This window comes from Chelonia mydas, chromosome 1 (assembly GCF_015237465.2).
Source record: "Chelonia mydas isolate rCheMyd1 chromosome 1, rCheMyd1.pri.v2, whole genome shotgun sequence".
In the NCBI taxonomy this organism is placed as follows: Eukaryota; Metazoa; Chordata; order Testudines; family Cheloniidae; genus Chelonia; species Chelonia mydas.
The window spans coordinates 206,067,878-206,089,582 of record NC_057849.1 but is presented as its reverse complement, the minus strand read 5'-3'; the positions used below and the strand labels follow the sequence as shown (position 1 = coordinate 206,089,582).

General features: G+C 50.1%; 1 protein-coding gene across 7 annotated transcripts; it reads left to right on the top strand.

Annotated features, from left to right (window-relative positions):
- The first annotated feature begins 5,341 nt into the window (after nucleotides 1-5,341).
- On the top strand, nucleotides 5,342-21,468 carry IFFO1 (intermediate filament family orphan 1). 7 transcript variants are annotated; one of them, XM_007061389.4, is made up of 10 exons: nucleotides 5,342-6,297; nucleotides 13,504-13,564; nucleotides 13,650-13,745; nucleotides 14,110-14,250; nucleotides 14,733-14,741; nucleotides 15,183-15,343; nucleotides 16,410-16,530; nucleotides 17,481-17,573; nucleotides 17,836-17,966; nucleotides 20,680-21,468. In XM_007061389.4, the coding sequence occupies exons 1-10, from the start codon at nucleotides 5,567-5,569 to the stop codon at nucleotides 20,780-20,782; spliced, it is 1,647 nt and encodes a 548-aa protein (XP_007061451.1). In that variant the 5' UTR covers nucleotides 5,342-5,566; the 3' UTR covers nucleotides 20,783-21,468. The 7 variants fall into 7 exon arrangements, with proteins under 7 accessions (XP_007061451.1, XP_027679619.1, XP_007061449.1 ...); XM_027823818.3 differs by having other exon boundaries at nucleotides 15,159-15,343; XM_007061387.4 differs by having other exon boundaries at nucleotides 5,346-6,297; nucleotides 15,159-15,343; nucleotides 17,478-17,573.
- Nucleotides 21,469-21,705: the final 237 nt, after the last annotated feature.

Here is a 21,705-nt window from a genome sequence, read left to right as displayed (position 1 = left end):
ATTGTTCTGTCCTCCCATCACTCTTCCTCACTGCCTCTTTGCTTTCTGTCCTGCCCTTATTCTGACCTTCCCGTTTCCCAATCTTCTGTTGCCCACTCCAGTCACTTCACCCCTCCTTCCCAAACCCTTTCCTTGTGCCCCTTTCTTTCTCTCCTGGGCTAGTGATGGGAACTGCCGTACAGCTTGGTTCATTTGCCTCTTCGCCCATCCTCTGGCTGTTGCGGCTCAGTAAGTGGGGCTAGTAAAGGATGGAAGGGAATTGCTTCTGCTGAAAGGCTACTAACCTTCGTACAAACCCCGGCAACTGCCCTATGCCTAGTACATGTCAGCCCAGCTCCCTGTGCTCTGGAAGCCCTTTCTGCGAGTAGCCCTGCAAATGAGCTCATGCCTGAAAAGGGGAAAGTAGCTAGTTTTTCCCAGTCACAGCAGTGAGCAGGCCTCGTGTTGGAGGCAGTTTTACTAGTAAACTTTCTTCCTCTGCATAGATAAGGCTGCCCAGCCCCCTCTCCTAGATATCTGATGTAAAGTCTTCTTCCTGCATGAGCCTGGTGTACAGGAGCCCTAAGCTTAATTCTCATTGCCGCTGTTGCCTTGCTGTACAGCTTTCGGTGAGTTCCTGCCCTGATTCTCCTTCTCTAACCTTTGGACAGTCCCTCCACTAGCCTAACAGTGGGTGATGAAATCAAATTGATCCATGTCTGAAGTGTCCCCCTCCCATTCTCCACATACTGAGCTTTAAACAAATCAGTCTTCCTTTAGTGCCCTGTGGGATCATCCTCTAGGGCTCCTAGTCCCTAGCGCCTTAAGCGGGGGGGGGGGGGGGGGGGGGGGGGGGGGGGGTTCCAGGACCTTCCTGTGGGGAGATGACCCATTCCCCAACATAATACACCCCCATCAACACTGGTAATTGGGTTATGAGTTCCAGCTTGAGCTCTCCTGGGTTAGGTCCTAGCTGCAGTCAGGCCTGTGTGGATGGCAGGTTTCTGCTGAAGTAGAACAAGATTTTTAGCTCAAACCTTGGCTCTCACCTTTGGTTCCTGAATCTCTTTCTAAATCATAGAGTTGCCCTGGGGGATTCAATCCCACTGCAGTGAGGAATTCAGCTTAAATGTCTAAATCCTGGTCTACACTACACACTCACGTTGGTATAACTGTCACTGAGGGGAGGTGAAAAATCCACATCCCTGAGTGATGCGGTTACACCCTCCTGGCGTAGGGGACCTAACTCCCAGTTTCTCCTATCAACATAGGTACTGCCTCTTTGGGAGGTGGAGTCCTGTGCCAAAGGGAGAAGCTCTCCCTCCCATGTGGGTAGCGTCTTCACTAAGCACTACACTTGTGCCCCTGCAGTGCTGTATGTGTAGACAAGTCCGCAGCACCAGGGCCTGTGAATCTTCTGCACCTAGACCAGGTGAGGCATCTCCTCCAGGATGCTCTTTATCCTTCAGGTGGCATTTCCCTCCCCCCACCCCCATAAAGGTCTGAGACCTCCTGGTTACAGGTGATTCTAAGCCTTTGCCTGCTTGTGTCCTTTTCATGTGTGAGGCTCCTAAAGAATCTTCTGTGCACTGATGGAGCCTCAGACTCTCCTGGCAAGATTAGAGAGAGGGGGATGGTCTTGCCCAGGGTCACAGTTCAGTATAGGATCCAACATTTCTAAGGCCCAGCCTGCTCTGAATTAACCCAGTAGAACTCTATTCCCTTAAAGAGCTGGGAATAAAATGCAGATGTCCTGACTCCACCATGTAACTGAGCTTCTTCCTGCCCAGCTAATTACTGAATTATCTCCCCTCCCAGACTCAAATGTGTACGTGCATTTGCCAGCAGTTCCTGTGCTATTGTCACACATATGATTAAACCTGACAGTTACGAATCCCTTGGTTGTGACTCCAGTTCCTCTTAGAATGCTGAACAACGGAATGAGGTGAGACTGAGCGAAGGGAAAAGGAGCTGAGGAGACCAAAATAGCCACTAAATCTAGTAGAGGATGACTTCCAGATCTCTTGTATAAACTGCTCAAAGGCCAAGATTGGTTTAGAGAAGCAATTTCTTGACACCTTAATTATTTCTTGGAACAGCTAGTGCTCGAACATTGAAGGGACGAGGCAGTTAAAATTTAAGTGACATATAGGGGTTTGTTCAAGGAGTAGCTGTAGTTGAACCATTAAGTAATAGTGACCGCATTATCAATGAGATTTAACATCCCCAGGGGAGGAAAGATCCCAAAGTGAGGGATGGTGATATGGCACTGTAGAAAGGGAGATATTAATAAAATGAAGCTAGTCAAAAAGGCTCTACCATCAAATGTACAAATTAAATTCTTAGGTTAATCAGGGAGGCTATCTAAGCAGCTACCATAAATAGCAGGGTAACCCCTAAATAAGGCAGGATGGCTAAAGGGCAAGGGTCAAAGGTTTATTGAGCCAACCAGGCATCCTTCCAAAAATGGAAATCCAAGCCCTGGAAACCAGCAGAAAGGAGCTGGAACTGCAGCAGGTAGAAGGAAAATACAAATAGCCCAACCCCTCACCAGTGGAGAACATTTTTCAGTGTACGTTAAGCAGGGAGGCAGCCAGGGAATGGGGGGATATGCTGACCTATCAAGAAATACACAGATTAAGGAATGTCAGGATGGCCCTGCCTGGAGTGCCCTCCTGCAGTAGGCCACAGCACTCTGTTTGCTTCCTTCAGAGTCCCCAGGAATAGTCCAAACATTCTTTCTGCGTACAAATAGCCTTGAGGAGTTATTACAACAGCCACCCCCACGCATGTAAACCATAGCCCAAGTCTCATAGCTGTAGTTCAGAGAGCACATTGCATAGAGTCTCAGCATGCCCCAGTTCTCTAGTGCAGCTTGTGTCCCTCCTACACCTCAGCCCCAGGGTTCAGCCCTCTTTGGCTCAAATAGCCTGCAAGCAGTCCCTCTGCTGCTCTTCACCTTTAGCCATCTCGCACATTCTCTGGCCATGATTCTCTAGCTGAGGAAGGCCAGCCAGCCCTTTCACTAGCTTCCTAAGCTTCAGCCCTTTTCAGCCTCCCGCCACTGACTTTCACTCTTGAAAGTCAGCAGGCTAGCCCCTCTCCTGGCTTTCTGAGAAATCCCCCCTTTCCCCAGGAGGGCTTGTAGAGAACTCTGCAGCTTTCCACAGAGACTGCCAGCCCTAGTTCACCAGGTCTCCCTGCTCCTAGGTTCTCCCTGGTCCTTTATTGCCCTGCTCTTTTAATTGTACCTGTTCTGCCTGGCACAGGAGTGGTGGACCTGCGTAATTTACAGGGGCCAGCCATGCTGTGATGAGGACATTGTGGAGATGCATATCATTTCTTTGGCTCAGTCTTTACCGCAGAGGATGTTGCGAGATACCTGCTGTTTTGTGGTAATAACGCTGAGGCTCTGTCAAAAATTAAAGCTGCAAAAGAAAAGATGCTGGAGCAAACTGAAGAATTAACAAGCAACTAGTTAATGAGAGAGGATGGTAGGTTAAAAGAATATTGTTCAGGCTGCAAAGTCAGGAATACATAAGTTAGGAAGTGCCATAATTAAGGTTGCCTGCTTGACTTTAATTCGCATGCCCCCTCCTGACGCGTGTGCGCCTCCCCCCCCCCCCCGCCCCGCCCCGCACTTAGGCAAATGCATTATGGTGCATTAATTATGTGATCACATACTATTATTTCTATAGGATCCCTGGCCTCATTCAGTGCACACGATGGACCTGTTCTGTGTGGTGAAGGAGACTGCTGTTTGTAGGACCCCATGTCTTATTTGTTGCAGAAATTAGGTGTGTGAAGAAGGCAAAGGATTGCAGGAAGAGAAAGGATGGTCTCATGGCAGCTGAATACTGCTCTGCAGAATTCTGTTCTTGCCTTTGTGTGATGCTGGGCAAGTCACAGCAACCAGACTTTTCATAGCTGGTTACTAATTGTGTGCTCCTCACTTTCTGGGTCTCATTTGCAGAAGTGCTGGACTTTGAGCAGTGTAGCTCTAAGTACTCTGAAAAATCAGGTCCTAGGTGTCTCAAATGGGGTACCTAAAATTAGTGGGCATTTCTGATCTTAAACTCTGTGCCTTAGTCTCCTGTCTGTAAAAGGGGGATAAAACCCCTTCATCTCACAGGGCTGTTATAAAGTTTGTGAAGCATTTGGATATATAGTGATGAGAGCTGCAGAAAAGCCCAAGAGGAAATAAATAATTTTTGTCTTCAGAGCAGGGTTTGAACAGCGTGCAGTGAATGAGGCCTGGACCTGTACACGGAGTAAATAAAATATATAATAGCTGCTCATTTAGTGAGCACCCTCCATGCTATGCACTGAATGAGACGGGGGTCCTGTGGGGGGGGGGGAAGCATGTGATCATGTCATTGAAGACTGACTCTCCAGTTTGCAGGTGGAAACTGAGGCACAGGGATTAAGTGACTTGCCCAAGGTCACCCAGCAAGTCAGTGGCAGAGCTGGGTATAGACCCCCCCACTGCCCCCCGGTTCCTCTGAATCCCAGTATAGTAAAGGTAATACTCAAAGAGCATAGTCATGAAGGCAAGACTCAACAGGTGAGTTATAACAGCCATTTTGGGGTGGGAGGTGAAAAGCTGCAGTAACAGCACATCTGATGAAGTGGGCTTCGAACCCATGAAAGCTTATGCCTAAATAAATGTTAGTCTCTAAGGTGCCACAAGGACTCCTCGTTGGTTTTGCTAATACAGACTAACACAGCTGCCACTCTGAAACCCAGCACCGGCATGTCATCCCATAGACAAAATCTCAGCTAATCATCTGCCTAGCCAGCATCAGCTGGCGACTCTCTCTAGGCACCATGGGGGTGGTCTAGATGGAGCTGAAAATGGATAAGCTTGGAGAGGGAGGTTCCCCTAGATTTCAGGGGCAGCAGAGGAGAAAGCATCCAGGGCTTGTAGGAGAATCAGAGCTTTTGTTGGCGAGAAGGCAGGGGCTGGATGTCTCAAAAATTCATAGGACAGCAAGGTAGGGCGGGACTAAACTGTGGAGAGCCTTGGAGGTAAAGGCAGATTATCTAGCTCATCGCTGCCTCCTGCAGGGCCTCTTGCATCTGCTGCTGGCCACTGCCAGGGACAGGATACGAGGCTGGATGGACGAGCGCTAGGCTGCCCCAGTCTGAAAACCAGGGAGTGCCCATGATTCCGCCCCGAGCCCCGCGCGGGCGGTGGAACCCCTCGCCCCAGGGAAAAGCCTGGACCGCTCGCAGGTGGGGCACGTGAATCCCGCGCTCCTGCTCCGGGCCTTGCTCCGACACTCTCCCCCTCCCCTTCCCCTACGCGCAGGCCCCCGCCTACCCCATCCGCGCTTCTGCTGCATTCCCGGACCCCTCCCTCTGCAGCGGAAGCTGCCGCCCTGTCGCCTCCCCGCCTCGGCAGCCGGCTCCCTCCGTCTCTCCTCCCTCGCTCTGCCTGGGATTGCTCCTCGCGCAGCCCCCTCCCCCTAGCCCGCCTCTGCCTGACAGCGGCCCCGCAGCAGCCAGGGTCCTGATTGGCCCCTCGGCCCCCCTCTCCCCTCCCTCGCCCCGCTCCCCTCGCCGCCCGCTCGGACCAGCCGCAGCCATGAACCCGTTATTCGGCCCCAACCTCTTCCTCCTGCAGCAAGAGCAGCAGGGCCTGGCTGAGCCAGAGCCGCTTCCACCAGCGCCCCTGGGGGACTTTTTCGGCGGAGAGCTGGGCCCCGCGTCAGCAGTGCCCCCTTTCCCGGCCCCCCCTGCTGCCATGGCCCTCCGCAATGACCTGGGCTCCAACATCAACGTGCTGAAGACCCTGAACCTGCGGTTCCGCTGCTTCCTGGCCAAGGTGCACGAGCTGGAGCGCAGGAACCGGCAGCTGGAAAAACAGCTGCAGCAGGCGCTGGAGGAGGGGGGCAGCCGTCTGCGGGCTGTCCAGCGCCGGGATCAGGCTGTGCAGACCAGCTTCAGCAGCCCCATTCGCCCACTGGGGCTTGCCCTGGGCAGCCCCCGGCCAGCTGGGCTCTGTGCCCCCTCTAGGGTTTTGGGCTCTCCTAGCTGCCACCTTGGGGTGCCATTCACGTCTTCTTCCCAGCCTCCTCCCTTGTCTGGCAGCCCCTTTTCATCCTCATCCTGCTTCATGCCAGGCACCATCTGGTCCTTCTCGCAGGCCCGTCGGCTGGGCCCAGGACCTGAGACCACCCTGGTTCAGGGGCCGGGGGTCTCGTGGGTTCACCCTGACGGGGTTGGCGTGCAGATCGACACCATCACCCCTGAGATCCGGGCCCTCTACAATGTGTTGGCCAAGGTGAAGAGGGAGCGCGACGAGTACAAACGCAGGTGAGAAAGGGAGCAGGGTGAGTCCAGCACAGGCAGGAGACTAAAGGGAGAATGGGGGCAGGGAGTGAGTGGCAGCCCCAGGGCAACTGGGAGATGTGTCAGTGCAGGCAAGAGAAGGGGGCAGAGAATGGAGTGGTAGGGAGCAGTGGGGTAAATACAGCTAAATGTGAAAAAGTGGAGGGGCTGCAGGGGAGTGTAAGGTAGGGAGGAGGGTGGTGAGTAGGTGACTGCTAGCACAGGTGAGAGATCAGAGGCAGAGGGGTGGGGCAAAGGGACATGGGTGAATGCAGACTGCAAACTCCAAGCACTCAAAATCATGACTCGTTCCAAAAAATCACGAGATCAGGATACAAATCACAAAAACTTTAAAAATGATAAATGCTAGGCTCTTTTCATGTATCTTAAAAAGAAAAGGAGTACTAGTGGCACCTTAGAGACTAACCAATTTATTTGAGCATAAGCTTTCGTGAGCTACAGCTCACTTCATCGGATGCATTCAGTGGAAAATACAGTGAGGAGATTTATATACACACAGAACATGAAAAAATAGGTGTTCTCATACACACTGTTAAGAGAGTGATCACTTAAGATGAGCTATTACCAGCAGGAGAGCGGGAGAGCGGGGGGGAAGAAAACCTTTTGTAGTGATAATCATTTATTTATCTTCTGGTTTTTGAGCATTCATGGTGCATTTAGGTCACATTCTCCAGGTTTTCACCCCAACCATGAGGGCCTGAAACTTTTTTAATGAAAGGTGAGATTCTTCTGAACTAACATGACTCCAGGAGCTAGGACTTTAAGAAAAAAATTGAGTTAGCAACAGTGAGTGAGATGATACAGCATGTAAGGAGATTGGGCTTGCAAGGGAAATAGGGACCAGGGAGGGGGGTTGAGTTGGAGTCAGGGAGTAGATGAAGTTTGGAGGTGAGGGCAAAGAGAGAGAGTCTCCAAGACTGTGGTAGTTCAGTGTCAAAGACCAAGGGACCTTGCTGTGTAGTGGGAATGCTCTGGAGAAATTCTTGATAGGACTATCTGTTGGCCACCCTTTCTCCCTGTCCTTCCTCTCCAAACCTCATATAAGAACATAGTCCTGTAGCATATCTAGTCCAGTATCCTAGCACCAGCTGTTTCAGAGGCAGGTGCAGGAAACCCTGTAGGGGGCAGTGATGGGATAACCTGTCCCAGAGAGAGTTTCCTCGTGACCCCCAAGAGCTAGTGGTTGGCTTGTGCCGAAAGTTCTTGGGTAGTCTTTCGATATCACTGGGAAGTCCTTATTTTACTATAGTTAAGAGGACAACCACACTTCTGTTTAATGTCAAGTTTTAAACTGCTCTAAAATTCACATGTTTAATAAGATCAGCCTGAAAACAAGCAGGTCCCAGTTCAGGGCCTAGGATGGAGTTGGGTGCAAATTTGGGGTAACTTGGCTAAGGGATCCTGGAAACATTAAGTTCTTTCCCCACCTCTCCCACAGCCAAATGACATGTAAATTTTAAAAAAACCAACGTTCTTGTGTTGCTTTTGGAGGATGTTTTAAGCAATGAAAGGGGCAAAACTATGGGCAGTATCCACATAAAACATATAGTTCTGTTAACCCCTAGCTGTCAGGTGCCAAGATCCAAATAATTCAAAAATAATCAGGCTTTCTTTTTGTCTCTGTGGAGGGGGAAGCTGAAGTGCTGTGAGCTACATATGGAACAGGAAGGGGTTGGGGGGACCAGACCGTTCTATGAAATACCTGATACTCAGAGGAAGGTGCTCTTGACTAGGAAACAGAAGCTCAAGAGTTCACGTCTTCTCTTCTATGGACTGCTAATGTTACTCTTCTGTGTGCGTCATACGTGTTATTATTATTATTATGAAGTGTACGCTTAGAGCCCTTTCCTAGGGGCAGGCAGCCACCATTACCCCTTTTTTGCAGATCAATGTCACTGCTATCGGAGCTAGGAATAGAACCCACGTCTCTAATATGGAAAACTCAAGTATCATCCATTCAGCCCTTTGCCTTTTGAAATTAGTATGCTAAAACTGAATTGCCCGGGGCTGTAGTCACACAAGCTGGAATGTCAGTGTAATAGGTGTGGTAATGAAGGGCAGATTGTAGGAAGAAACAAGATGGTCTTGTGGTTAAGGCAATGAAGAGTAGGACCCAGGAGAACGGGTTTCTGTTCTTGAAGCCCCTCCACAGACTGGCTATGTGGTGGTTAGCAGTCACTTAAATTGTGCATCTGGAGCTGGCCATCCTTCTGAGGTATTTTGGAGAACTAGCCACCCCTGAGGCACTAATGGGGACTCAGGAGACCCAGTGTTCAATTCTGAACTTTGCTACAGACTTCCTGAGTTTCCCTAGCCAAGTCACTTTGGCCCAGATCCTCAAAGATACGTAGGGGCCAGTGATTTCAATAGGCGTTAGGTGTATCAAAACCTTTGAGGATCTGGGCTTTAATCTCTGTCTGGTGGTTTCCAAATCTGTAAACTATTTGGGCTCTTCAGGAGTCAGACCAGCCCGTTTTGGCTTGTTCACGGTTCAAGAGTTCGTTTTAGCTGGTTTGATGCTGAAAAACTTCAAAGGCTTTGGAGGGGTCCCATATTCACCCCAGCACTGGGAGGGGCATTGTGTAGGTGATTCTCCGGATACATTGGGAGGACACAGGGGGGTGGTTAGAGATGCTGCAGGTCTGGGGGCCAGTGATGTGCTTGGTGTAACATATTTTTACATTGTTTTGCCAGGAATACCAGGATCGGGAGAAAGAGAAGCCCCACAACCCCTTCCCCACATCGAGAACCTTCTGAGATGCGCAGCTGCAGCTGTGAACCTCCTGTGGTCCTGACTGGGAGTAGGAGGCTGTGGGGCTCCCCTTTTCCCACATCAATGGAAGGGCTTCTGAGATTCCCCATCTCCCATTCCTGGGGGCAAGGGGAGTGCAGAGACCCTTCCCGCTACATGGGCCACAGTCTAAGCCCTGGATACTGGGGATCCCCATCCCCCATGCAGTCTCTAGTTTTCTCAAGGTATCTCCACTACCCGCTTCCTTCCTCTCACTGGGCTTCTAACCCTGCTGGAGGCTAGGAGGAGGTGGGAGCTAATGCCTGAGAGGTGACAACATGTGCCCAAGAAACCTTCCTCATTCCCTGCTGCAAAATTTCCCTTCAGTCATGGCCCCTCACTTTCTCAAAAACAGGGGAAGTTCATATGCAAAAATGTAATGCCATGGAATTAATGTTGCAGGAGCTCAACACGGCCCTGGGCTCCTCATGTCCTCCTGCGATAAGAGTTGAATTCCCTAAACTTCAGTGCTGCAGACCCAGGAAATTCCTGGTTCCCATTGCCATCCCAATAGGGACACAACTACGGTTGTGTTTTGTAGGAAGAGTCACATTAACTTAGTATTTCCTGGTTTTTGAATAGTTTGAGTTTTGGGAATTAAACTCTTGCATTCTGGAGGGGCATAGGGCAGTGCTGAGTATCTGCACCTTGGCCAAAGGAGCCCCAAAGACTGCTGATCCCCCAACAGTGTGATGAGGAAAGTTTCTCTTCAAATGTACAGGACTTTGGAGCAGACCACAGCTTGCAGGGGATCAGGAATATGAAGGGAGGAGAAGAAGCAGCGAAAAGAGACTGGGTGGGGAAAAAACCTGTGTACAGACTGCCAAGGATCATGCAGCTGGGAGCCCAGTCATGTCTGCTCTCTCCCTTTCTCCCACATACATATACGTATTCCCAGACACAAATGATAAGATGTGGTTAAGATGGAGACTCCATATCAGTAATTCAGGATAAACTACATCGCAGCGATGGCGTGATTATCCCCAAATCTTTGTATTACAAACCCAGGAAATCCACAGTTAAGGTTAAACATGTGTCACCCAAACATGTTAAAGTTGGAAATATACAATTTAAAGCATCCAAACAACCTTAACTATGCCCACTAGTGGGCATACAATAACCACATGATGATAATTAAGGCATTTTAGTGTTCGTGGTCCCAGATTGGCTGATATTGATTTTTAAAGACAGATTTTATTTTTTTATGCTGTTTTCCTCATGGTGTCATGAGGCTTGGATGGGGAGGGCTGGGTGTTGTCCTTGGCCTGGGAGGGGATGGGCTGGAAATGCTGGCCTAGTGTTGCCTGATGGGTGGCCAGGCCTATATGGGGCAGAGGATCTCTCAGGTTTTCTGTCTTCCTTCCCTCACATTTTCTGGTCCTCGAGTAGGTTACTGGGATATTGCAGTGCTGGAGTGATGTGTGTGTTACATTGGATACAAGGGAAGGATCTGTGGCTCCCCGTGGGGACTTGGGATGATGAGAAGGGGTTACAGGAGGGAGCTTTGCTCACAGTCCGCAGGAACATCCAGGATGCTGGCTGGAGCCTCTTGGCTGGTCTGGGCTGTGTGGGGGAAGTGGTTCAGGGAGGTTATTATTAGGAATGGTGCATTGCAGATGGGAATGATAGAGTATCTGAGAGGAGGAGAGAAAGAGAGAGAGCCAGGGAAAGAGTAAGCAGGGGGTGAAGGATGGAGAGGGCATACAGAAGTGTTGCTTCCACAAAGTATCACTGTCATTTTCTGACCCAGTGTTGAAATCCCTGTCTGTTCTACACCATAATTATTCAGGGGAGTCACTACTTAAAAGCAGTTTCAGTAATGGGTCACTTTCCTAGTGTAGACAGGGCTAGAGAGACAGGTTGAGTGATGGGAAGAGAGGCAGAAAGCACTGCAAGCCAGATCTGGAGAGAGAAGGAGGGAGAGGAAGAGACACTGAAGTATTTTGTGACAGAGAAACACATTTTCTCCTCAGAGATGGAAACCTTGTTTGATCAGTTCCCATGGAAGGTACATCCTGCCTGTATCTCTGTCCTTCCCTCTGTTGTGTATCTCTTTCTTCTTCCCTCTTTCCTCTTCTTTCCTATCAAGGTAAGAGGAACCCGCATGGACTGTTTTCCTGCAGATGGAGGATGGGCTGCCTGCTTGTTCAGGGCAGTGGTCTGGGGTATATAAAAAAGGCCAGCATGCAACTTTAGGGTGGGATATTTTCTAAGAGTGAGCAATATTGCCAATCCCAGGTATTCCAAAGTCATGAGCCAGATGCCAGAAATCAGGAGACTGGCTTAAAAATCATGAGATAATAAACGTGGGGTTCTTTCTATTTGCCTTTTGGTTTCTGAGCTAGAAATGTGCTATGATAAAAATGAAAGCTGAGACTTTCATGTTATTATACAACTCCAGGGGCTGGGGCTTTAAGAAAAACACCAACTGTTGCAAGAATCATGATAAAATTGCAAGAGTTGGCAACTCATAATGAGTGCCCAGCCCAGTGAGAAAATTCCACTCGCCCAAAGGAAATGGAAGTGGAATAGCAACAACCTCGTACTGCACTGTTCAACACAATAGAGCAGGGGCCAATACAGTGCACCACCAACCAATATGAACTAAACAAGGGAGAGGATACAGTTAATTAGCAAAGTGAAATACAACCCAGCACAACATAACCAAACATGGATCAACACATTGCAATACAGCACAATGTAAAACTGTACCACACAAGCTAATATAGCACAGAATGGCACAACACATGGTGATGAAATATAGCTTAGAGTATTGTAGCCCATTGCAGCACAACGCAACCAGCATAAAACTGCCAGTCATCTTGCAATAATTGCAGCATAGCCAGCGTGCTGCAGAGAAATATAGCTTAATATAGCAGTCTTTTGCAACATAATACAGCCTAAGTATAGTGCAACCAATCGAAACCCAACATAACCAGGGCAGAACAGCTCTTTGCAGCCCAGCTGCAGTGCAGTACAATCCGGTGTAACATAATCCCTGAATAACCAATACAACCTAACATAAAATAGGCCAGTTCAGCACAGCCTATCGCAGTGCAATACACGGGATGATAGCATAGCCCAGGGGTGGGCAAAGTTTTTGGCGCAAGGGCCATGAATGATCATGAAATTGGGGGTTGGACGGCGGGAGGGCTCCCACTGGGGGTGCGGGCTCTGGGGTGGGGCTGGCGAGGGGTTGGAGGTGTTGGAGGGTGCTCCAGGCTGGGACCGAGGGGTTCGGAGGGCAGGAGGGGGATCAGGGTTGGGGCAGGGGGTTGAGGTGTGGGAAGGGTTCAGGGAGGCAGGCTCAGGGCAGTGCTTACCTCATGCAGCTCCCAGAAACAGCAGCATGTCCCCCCTCTGGCTTCTACGCGAAGGTGTGGCCAGATGGTTCTGCACGCTGTCCTGTCCACAGGCGCTGCCCCTGCAGCTCCCATTATTTGCGGTTCCCGGCCAATGGGAGCTGCGAGGGCAGCACTTGGGGCGGGGGCAGCAGGTGGAGCCCTCTGGCTGCCCCTACATGTAGGAGCCGGAGAGGGGACATGCTGCTGCTTCCAGGAGACATGCAGAATGGGGCAAGACCTCGACCCTGCTCCCCAGCTGGAGCACCACAGCAGGGCAAGCCCCGGACCCCACTTCCTGGCAGGAGCTCAAGGGCCAGATTAAAACATCTGGAGGGCCAGATGTGGCCCCCGGGCTGTAGTTTGCCCACCACTGGCATAGCCAGTTATACCACACAGCATAGCCCATCACAACACAGTACAGCCCTGTATAGTGGAGCCCTTTGCAGAGCTCTACTATCCACTGTCCCAGTACAGCCCCATTTAATAACACAGCATATCTCTATATAAATATAACACAAGCACAGCACCTCAGTGCCCAATACAGCCCAACGCCTGTTACTGCCTGTACAGCAAAACCCAGTATAGCCCAGGCTGGAGGCCACTCGCCTGAACTGGCATGGTGGGGAGGGGCAGAGAGGACAATGGGCTAGATCTGCCAATTGATCTAATCTGGTCCTGGGGAGTGTGTTTCAGCTGCTAAATACAGCTTGTGGTTGGTGTCCTGAGGGCCCCGCACTGTGACGTGAAAGACAGTTGGTGAATTCTGAGTGAGATCAGTAGAGTCTGTGGCAGGGACCAGCTCATGGTTGGAAGGCGTGACATGCATCCAACAGCTGTAGCTGTTTGGAAAGGAAGGGCAGCAAATTCCAGAGCAAATTCTCTCCCCCACTCCCAATACTCCTTGTATGACAAGAGTGGATCCCGTAGTGTGCAGTTCAGCAGTGAGGAAGGCAACCTGCAGCTGCCAGTTCTGCCCTCCCCAGCAGAGGGTGCTGTGCAGTAGGCAGGGTGTAATTGGCACATTTGTCTCACTAGGTGGGAAGAGGAGTATACTGTGCGTGTCCAGCTGCAGGACCAAGTGACTGAGCTGCATGAGGTGAGGGGCCCATCCCCACTCCCCCTGCACCCTAGCCTCATTTCCCTGGCACTGATTCCAGTGTTTCCCTTTCCCCCCTGAGCAGGAGGCCCAGGAGGCTGAAGCATGCCAGGAGGAGCTAGCCCTGAAGGTGGAGCAGCTCAAGGCAGAGTTGGTTGTCTTCAAGGGACTGATGAGCAATGTGAGTGCCCCTGTCCACCCAGCATACACACTCAGCCATTAGCCAAGACATTGTGGACCCATCCCATGGCTCGGCAGGCTGATGTGCGTTTTCTCATAGTAATGCCAAACAAGGAATGTCTGTAGAGTGACACAGCAGTGCCCAACCTGAGTGCATGGGGAAAGCCTCCAGCGTGAGCTCCCTCAGCAATGCCCTGACAGTGCCTGGCCCTGATTATAATGCCTCCAGCATGATGATCTCCCTCACCATGCCCAGGAGAATTCTCTGTCAGGACTCTGTGTTAGAGGGTTCCGTGTGCCTTATCTAACTATCCTTTTCCTCTGTCCCCTTGCACCATGTGCTGGGCTGGTTGTCACTGGGTCAGAACCTCACAGAGCTGGATACCAAGATCCAAGAGAAGGCCATGAAAGTGGACATGGATATCTGTCGGCGCATTGACATCACAGCCAAGCTGTGTGACGTGGCACAGCAGCGTAACTGTGAGGACATGATCAAAATGTTTCAGGTGAGATGCACCTGCTGCTGTCCCAAGCGAAACAGCTACCACTGGGGGAAGGAGCTTCCAGCCAAGGGGGAGAGACAAAAGCACTTACATGCCTCTTGCAGAGGAGGGGATCAGTCACTATAAGCCTTGTTCCATGAGTTCACCTGCTCTCCATATTGGGTTACATGTGTTGGGGTGGGGAGCAACAGGCAGAGAGGCAAGAGGAGGAGGCTGAGAGCTGCAGACTTTACTCGAGGCATTAGGAGTACTCACCCAACTCATTATTCAGAGATACTGGGCACTGGGACTCCTGAGTAATAGGGGAGCAGCTGCAGAAGAGGGAGACATGGTGCGAAGTGTCTGTCTCTAACCCCTTCTCTCTCCACCCCCTCTTCTCTCTGTCTCTGCCTTTCTCTCTGTCCCTGTCCCTGTCTCTCTCTCTTTCTCTCTTTCTCGCTCGCTTGCTCTGTCCCTGTCTCACTCTCTCTCCCTTCCCCCTACAGAAGCAGCTGGTTAGTTTCATTCAGTTAAGAATATGTACAATTTAGACACTTTCTGTAAACTAAGGTTTGACTGTAAATATTGACATATTTCACTTAGACTGTCTCTTCTTCCTCTCTCTGCCTTTCCCTTTCCCTCTGTCTCTGGATCTGGGGGTGGGGAGAGTTGAGTTCTTCAATTAAACCACATTCTTCTCATCAGGTTCACAGATTCCATCTTTAGTTGCATAATTTTTAATTTTAAAATATTCTAAAATCACATTTTAGCCATTGCACCATCTTTAACCTGATCATAATAAGCCCCTCTCTCTCGCTCTCTCTTCTTCCTTCTTTCTTTCTTACTTTCCCTATCTTCCTATCCCTATGCCATTCCTTTCCCCTCCATCTCCTCTCAACAACCCGACCTTGGACCCGGCCTTGTTTCTGTAGTCTCTGCACTTGTCTCCCATTAAGGTCCCAGCCACGGCGGGGCGGAAGCGGGAGCGGAAGCTGATCAGTGACGAGGACACTTCACTGTCTGAGAACGATGCCTCCAAAAAGCCTGAAGAGGAGGAAGATGAAGAGACCACAGCCATGAGCATCAATGAGGAGATGCAGAGGATGCTGAACCAGCTGTGAGTGTAACCCAGCCTTTATTTCTGCCCCACACCTGCTGCTGAGACAGGCTGGGACTGGAGTCGCTGTGAGTTCTGTCATAGCCAGCTCTCCTGCCCTGTTCCCTACAGCTCTTTGCCATGCTGGGAGAGGCTGGGACTGGTGTAGCTGAAAACTTCCCCACAGCCAATGGCTCTTCCGTATTCATTACAGCAGTGGTTTTCAAACTTTTTTTCTGGCGACCCAGTTGAAGAAAATTGTTGATGTCCATGACCCAACGGAACTGGGGATGAGTGGTTTAGGGTGTGGGAGGGGCTCTGGGCTGGGGCAGAGGGTTGGGGTGCAGGAGGGGGTCAGGGCTTTGGGCTGGGGGTGCAGGCTCTGGGATGAGGCCAGGAATGAGGGGTTTGGAGTGTAGGAGGGGGTCCGGGTTTGGGGGTAGGGGGAGGCTCAGGGCTGGGGCAGGGAGTTGGGGCACCTGCTTACCTCTGGCGATTCCCAGTCAGCGGCTCAGCCAGGGTACAGAGGCAGGCTTCCCGCCTACCCTGGCACCGCGTACTGCGCTGTGCCCCAGAAGTGGCCAGCAGCAGGTCTGGCTCCTAGGCGGAGGCACACAAGCGGCTCCACAGAGCTCTCACCCTCAGGCACACACTCCCCCATCTCCCATTGGCCGGGAACTGGCCAATGGTAGTGCAGAACTGGTGCTTGAGGTGGGGGCAGCGTGCAGAGTCCTGTGGTCCCCCCACCTAGAAGCCGGACCTGCTTCTGGCCACTTCCAGGGCGCAGCGCCGTGTCAGAACAGGTAGGAATTAGCCTGCCTTAGCCAGGCAACACCGCCGATGGGACTTTTAATGGCCCAGTCGGCGATGCTGACCAGAGCTGCCGTGACCCAGTACCTTCTATTCCGCAGCCCAGTACTGGGTCACAACCCACAGTTTCAAAACCACTGCATTACAGCACCTTCCTGCGGGGAAAGGCCAGGATTGGGAATTCCCCCACAATTAGTATTGAAGCCTCACACTTTGTAGCTCTTCCTACTGGGAGAGTTCCCCTCTCTTTGCTGACATGCGGTTTCCTTGTCCCCAGGAGAGAGTATGATTTTGAGGATGACTGTGACAGTCTCACATGGGAGGAGACAGAGGAAACGCTGCTGCTCTGGGAGGATTTCTCCGGATACGCCATAGCAGCTGCGGAGGTGCAGGGGGAGGTAACACCAGCTTCATGCTCCAGTCATACCCCATCTCCAGCTACCCTTCTCTCTCTGGTACAGTGTGGATCCCTCATTCCTGTTTATGCTAATTCCTACACAAATACTCGCCCATTTCTAATGGATTGGATAGTTCTCCGCTGCTGTGCAGTCTTGAATGTTTGTTACCCCGAAGCTCTCATTCAAACGCCCCTGTCTAGGCCCTACATGGCCTTCCCTCCACCAGTTATCTACACCACCCTGCCCCTGTAAAATGTGCCCAGATCTCTTTTTCAGACTGGCCTAAGGCCTCTTGTCAGAGGTGCTTGCCAAAACCAGCAAGCATAGAAAAATCCTACCCAGCTGGGAAGGTGCCATCTTTAGCTGCTTTCATTCTGTCCCTTAAACCCGCCATTGAGACTATCAGCCCCTTGAGTGAGAAGAAAACTTATTCTGCACCGCCTAAGATGAGGCCTGAAAGTCCAATTGGCCAAGGCCCCTGCATAGCCAGCACTCCAGCTGCTCCCCTTGACCCTAGTGGGTTAACAGTTGTGGGGTCTCGGGGGGGGCTGTTGGCGTTGTGGGGCTGTCTCTTTGCCACAATCCTCAATGTCTCAGGGCAATGCTGTGCTTTTTCAGGACAAAACTTCCCACTGCCAATGGTCCCAGGCTGTCTGTCCCATCCCTGCTGCTAGATGGGAGAGCCCTGGCTGATCAAGTGTCTACAGATGTAGCTGTACTAGTGAATGCAAACATGGAGTCAGGCTGTAGTTGTGGCCTGTTAAATGTGATTTGTGTGAACTGGGAACACACCCACCCTTGTCCTGTGTCACTGTCTGTCTCTGTTCTCTACCCTTTCCTTGCTCCCTCTGGTGCTGCCCGATCTTTCTCTGATCTCTCACGCTGTGCTTTCTGACGTCTGGCAACTGCCCTGTCTCCAAACGTCATGGCACCCTCTTCTCCCCCAGCAGCAGGATGACTGTCTGGAGAAGGTGATTAAGGACACAGAGTCGCTCTTCAAGAGCCGCGAAAAGGAATATCAGGAAACCATCGACCAAATAGAGGTAGGAGAAGGACATAGTGGGGAAGATGGGGGTGGGCAAGGAGATGGGAGATGTAGGGATAGACCCCAGGAGGGACAAGAAAGTTGGTAATTGTGGATGTCGCCCTATGACTGGCTGGTGAAGCTGGGCAGTGTCCCCTGATTGGAGGAGAAGGTAGGCAGTGTCCTCTGGCGGGCTGGCTGGGACAGTATGCAGTGTTCCCATGTGGCACGGATAGTGCCACACCGGCAGGTTCAGCTCCTCATTGCTCCCCCTTGTGCAGCTGGAGCTTGCAACAGCAAAGAATGACATGAATCGGCACCTGCATGAATACATGGAAATGTGCAGCATGAAGCGTGGGCTGGATGTGCAGATGGAGACCTGCCGCCGGCTCATCACCCAGTCTGGAGACAGGTGAGCTCCAGGATAGGGAGGGCCAGGATTTCTGGGTTCCAATCCCAGCTCTGGGAGGGGCATTGGATCTAGTGGCTCAGAGTCAGGGGATGGAGTTAGGACTCTTGGGTTCAATTCAGTTCTGTGCTTTATAGATTTGTTACTGCACTCCTCGCTGTAGTATCTGAATGCCTTCCAGATTAAGCATCATGACCACGTGTTTGTCACGTGTTGTTTGTTCACTCATCCTCTCCCCAGGGAGCAAAGTGTGCACAGTGCAGTGCTTTGGGGGAGGAGGGGGCGGCATTGTTTGTTTTGAATTTACATGTTGCTCTATATCTTATGTTAGAGAAGGTAAAGTCAAAGAAATGCGCCTTGTACTTGGAGAGGAAGGCACTGAGGTTTGTTCCATCTCCCACACAGACAAGGTTCTACTCCCAGCGCTGGGAGAAGAGTGGGAGCTACTAGGGGAACTGGGAACTGAGGCTCCTGGGGTCTGTTCCCAGTTCTCACAGGGGAAATGGGAGCTAGTGCATTGATGGGTGAGGGGCCGGGCTGACTGTCACAACTGGATTGGACTCTGAATGATCAGCTGTAACCGCCTTGCAGACTCCTCACAGGAGTTGAATTTGGTGCCAGGTGCCTATGGCAGATGAATCATGTTCAGCTGTCAGCTTTGACAGATGATGTCACTGTCTAAAGAGAACCTGGAATAGAGCATCACTGATCTGCTGGGACATTCTGCTGGCCTGTGGGAGTATGAAGTCAGTGCAGCTCTGGGCTGAGTCCTGCTGGAATGAGTTCACAGTGTCACGTCCCTCCTCCATATCCCCCTTCGCTGGGTACTGCCAGGATATTGTTCTGAGCAAAGCTCCCCATCATTGGCACCAGCGTTTATTTAGGCTCCATATAACCCCCTTGCCCTCTCAGTGGTGCTCTACAGGACCCATCTAATGTCACGTGTTTACTTCCCAGTGTTAACTGCACCCCTTCTACTACCTGAGGAATCCATCTGGTTATACAGCACCCCCTAGGTATCAGTTATAATTAGGGCTGTCAAGCAATTAAAAAAATTAATCGCAATTAATTGCACTGTTAAACAATAACAGAATACCATTTATTTAAATATTTTTGGATGTTTTCTAGCTTTTCAAATATACTGATTTCAATTACAACACACAATACAGAGTGTACAGTGCTCATTTTATTTTTTATTACAATTATTTGCACTATAAAAAACCAAAAGAAATAGTATTTTTCAATTCACCTAATACAAGTACTGTGCTGCAATCTCTTATCATGCAAGTTGAACTTACAAATGTAGATTTTTTTTTACATAACCACTCAAAAATAAAACAATTTAAAACTTTAGAGCCTACAAGTCCACTCAGTCTTACTTCTTGTTCAGCCAATGCTGAACAAGATAATGCTGTCCGCTTCTTGTTTACAATGTCACCTGAAAGTGAGAACAGGCATTCTCATGGTACTGTTGTAGCAGGCGTTGCAAGATATTTACGTGCCAGATGCGCTAAAGATTCATATGTCCCTTCATGCTTCAACCACCATTCCAGGTGACATGCGTCCATGCTGATGACGGGTTCTGCTCGATAACAATCCAAAGCAGTGTGGACCGACACATGTTCATTTTCATTATCTGTCAGATGCCACCAGCAGAAGGTTGATTTTCTTTTTTGGTGGTTCGGGTTCTGTACTTTTCGCATCAGAGTGTTGCTCTTTTAAGACTTCTGAAAACATGCTCCACACCTCATCCCTCTCAGATTTTGGAAGACACTTCAGATTCTTAAACCTTGGGTTGAGTGCTGTAGCTATCTTTAGAAATCTCACATTGATACCTTCTTTGCCTTTTGTGAATTCTGCGGTGAAAGTGTTCTTAAAATGAACAACGTGCTGGGTCATCATCCGAGACTGCTATAATGTGAAATATATGGCAGAATGCAGGTAAAACAGAGCAGGAAACATACAATGCTCCCCCAAGGAGTTCGGTCACAAATTTAATTAACGCATTTTTTTTTTTTTACGAGCGTCATCAGCATGGAAGCATGTCCTCTGGAGTGGTGGCCGAAGCATGAAGGGGCATATAAATGTTTAGCATATCTGGCATGTAAATACCTTGCAATGCCGGCTACAAAAGTCCCATGCGAATGCCTGTTCTCACTTTCTGGTGACGTTGTAAATAAGAAGAGGGCAGCATTTTCTCCCATAAATGTAAACAAACTTGTTTGTCTTAGCAACTGGCTGAACAAGAAGTAAGACTGAGTGGACTTGCATGCTCTGAAGATTTACGTTGTTTTGTTTTTGAGTGCAGTTATGTGACAAAAAAAAATCTACATTTGTAAGTTGCATTTTCACAACAAAGAGATTGCACTATGGTATTTGTATGAGGTGAATTGAAATACTATTTATTTTATCATTTTTACAGTGCAAATATTTGTAATAAATAATATACACTTTGATTTCAGTTACAACACGGAGTACAAAATATATATGAAAATATAGAAAAAAATCCAAAATGTTTAATACATTTTAATTGGTATTCTATTGTTTAACAGTACAATTAAAACTGCGATTAATCGAGATTAATTTTTTTAGTTAATCACATGAGTTAACTGTGATTAATCGACAGCCCTAGTTATAATAGCTCTGCTTCTCTCCCTCCTCCTTCCTCCCCCAAATCTGGTTGCCCACGTGACCCCTGCCCTTTGTTCTCTTTCAGAAAGTCTCCTGCTTTCACACCACTCTCTAACAGTGAACCGGCCCTGAATGAGGATACCGAGGAGTCCAATCACGACCTCCCAACGGATGCCTCTATCAGATAATTTGAGAGGCCCTGCCCCCTCCTGGCAAGGCAGAGAGAAGGGGTGTCTGAACTGTGGCTGGGAGAGACTGACAGGGACAGGGAGCCACCATCAGAACTCTGTTATCAAATCTCTCCTCATTTGGGGCAGGGGTGGGGAATTTACCCAAAAAGGACATGTTGTAAATGAGAACAGCTAGCTGGAGCTGAGGGCCCTCACACAGGGTCCCCTTCCCTCTCCCCACCTCTGTCTTCCCCTCCCCCACGTGGATCTTACTGGGGTTCAGACAGGGGGGAGCCAACTTTATTATAGCAGCATCCCCTGGGACCTGTCTCCTGGGGACCTCCCAGACCCACCGCATCCGTCCGCTGTCCTGGTATACTTGACCTGTCTCCCTCTGCACCCCCTGTGCTGCTCAGAAGTAGAACTGGAGCTGTGCCCGTCTGCAAACATTGGTGCCAACTGGGCCGAGTGCTGGGCTCTCTCTGTCCTCTGTGCTCAGTGAACACTCACGTGGTCCCTGTGCCACAGCACACAAGGTACCGAGAGCCTGTTCTCTCCTTGGGGATGGGGAAAGGGCCGTTGGCTCCTACCCCCTGCCACCTCCATGCACTTTGCTTTGCTGCGCATCTCTGGTGTGATGACACGTGTATGTGTTTGTGATGGAAATGAGGACTCATTAAATGGGACAATAATGCCCTTTTCTACAGCTGTGTGGGGTTTTATTTATCTGGTGTGGGAGTTGGAGGGCACTGCTGAGAGGAAGCTTCCTGTAGGCAGTCCAGATTGGGCACTGCTGCAGGGAAGAGTCTGTTGTTGCAGCTTCTGCTAGAACATGGTGGGGAAGAGAAGAGGTCTCCATTGTTGGGGTCACACTGCCCTCCAGGGACTGCACTTAGTATTTTGATTGTGGTAGCACTCAAATGTGCTAGGCTCTGTTTTAA

Bases quoted from the DNA above. Each gene is read 5' to 3' on its own strand.
- IFFO1 (XM_007061387.4), top strand. From the start codon at position 5,567: ATGAACCCGTTATTCGGCCCCAACCTCTTCCTCCTGCAGCAAGAGCAG. The intron at 6,298-13,503 runs GTGAGAAAGGGA...TTGTCTCACTAG, and splicing joins CGCGACGAGTACAAACGCAG to GTGGGAAGAGGAGTATACTG. The intron at 13,746-14,109 runs GTGAGTGCCCCT...TCACTGGGTCAG, and splicing joins TCAAGGGACTGATGAGCAAT to AACCTCACAGAGCTGGATAC.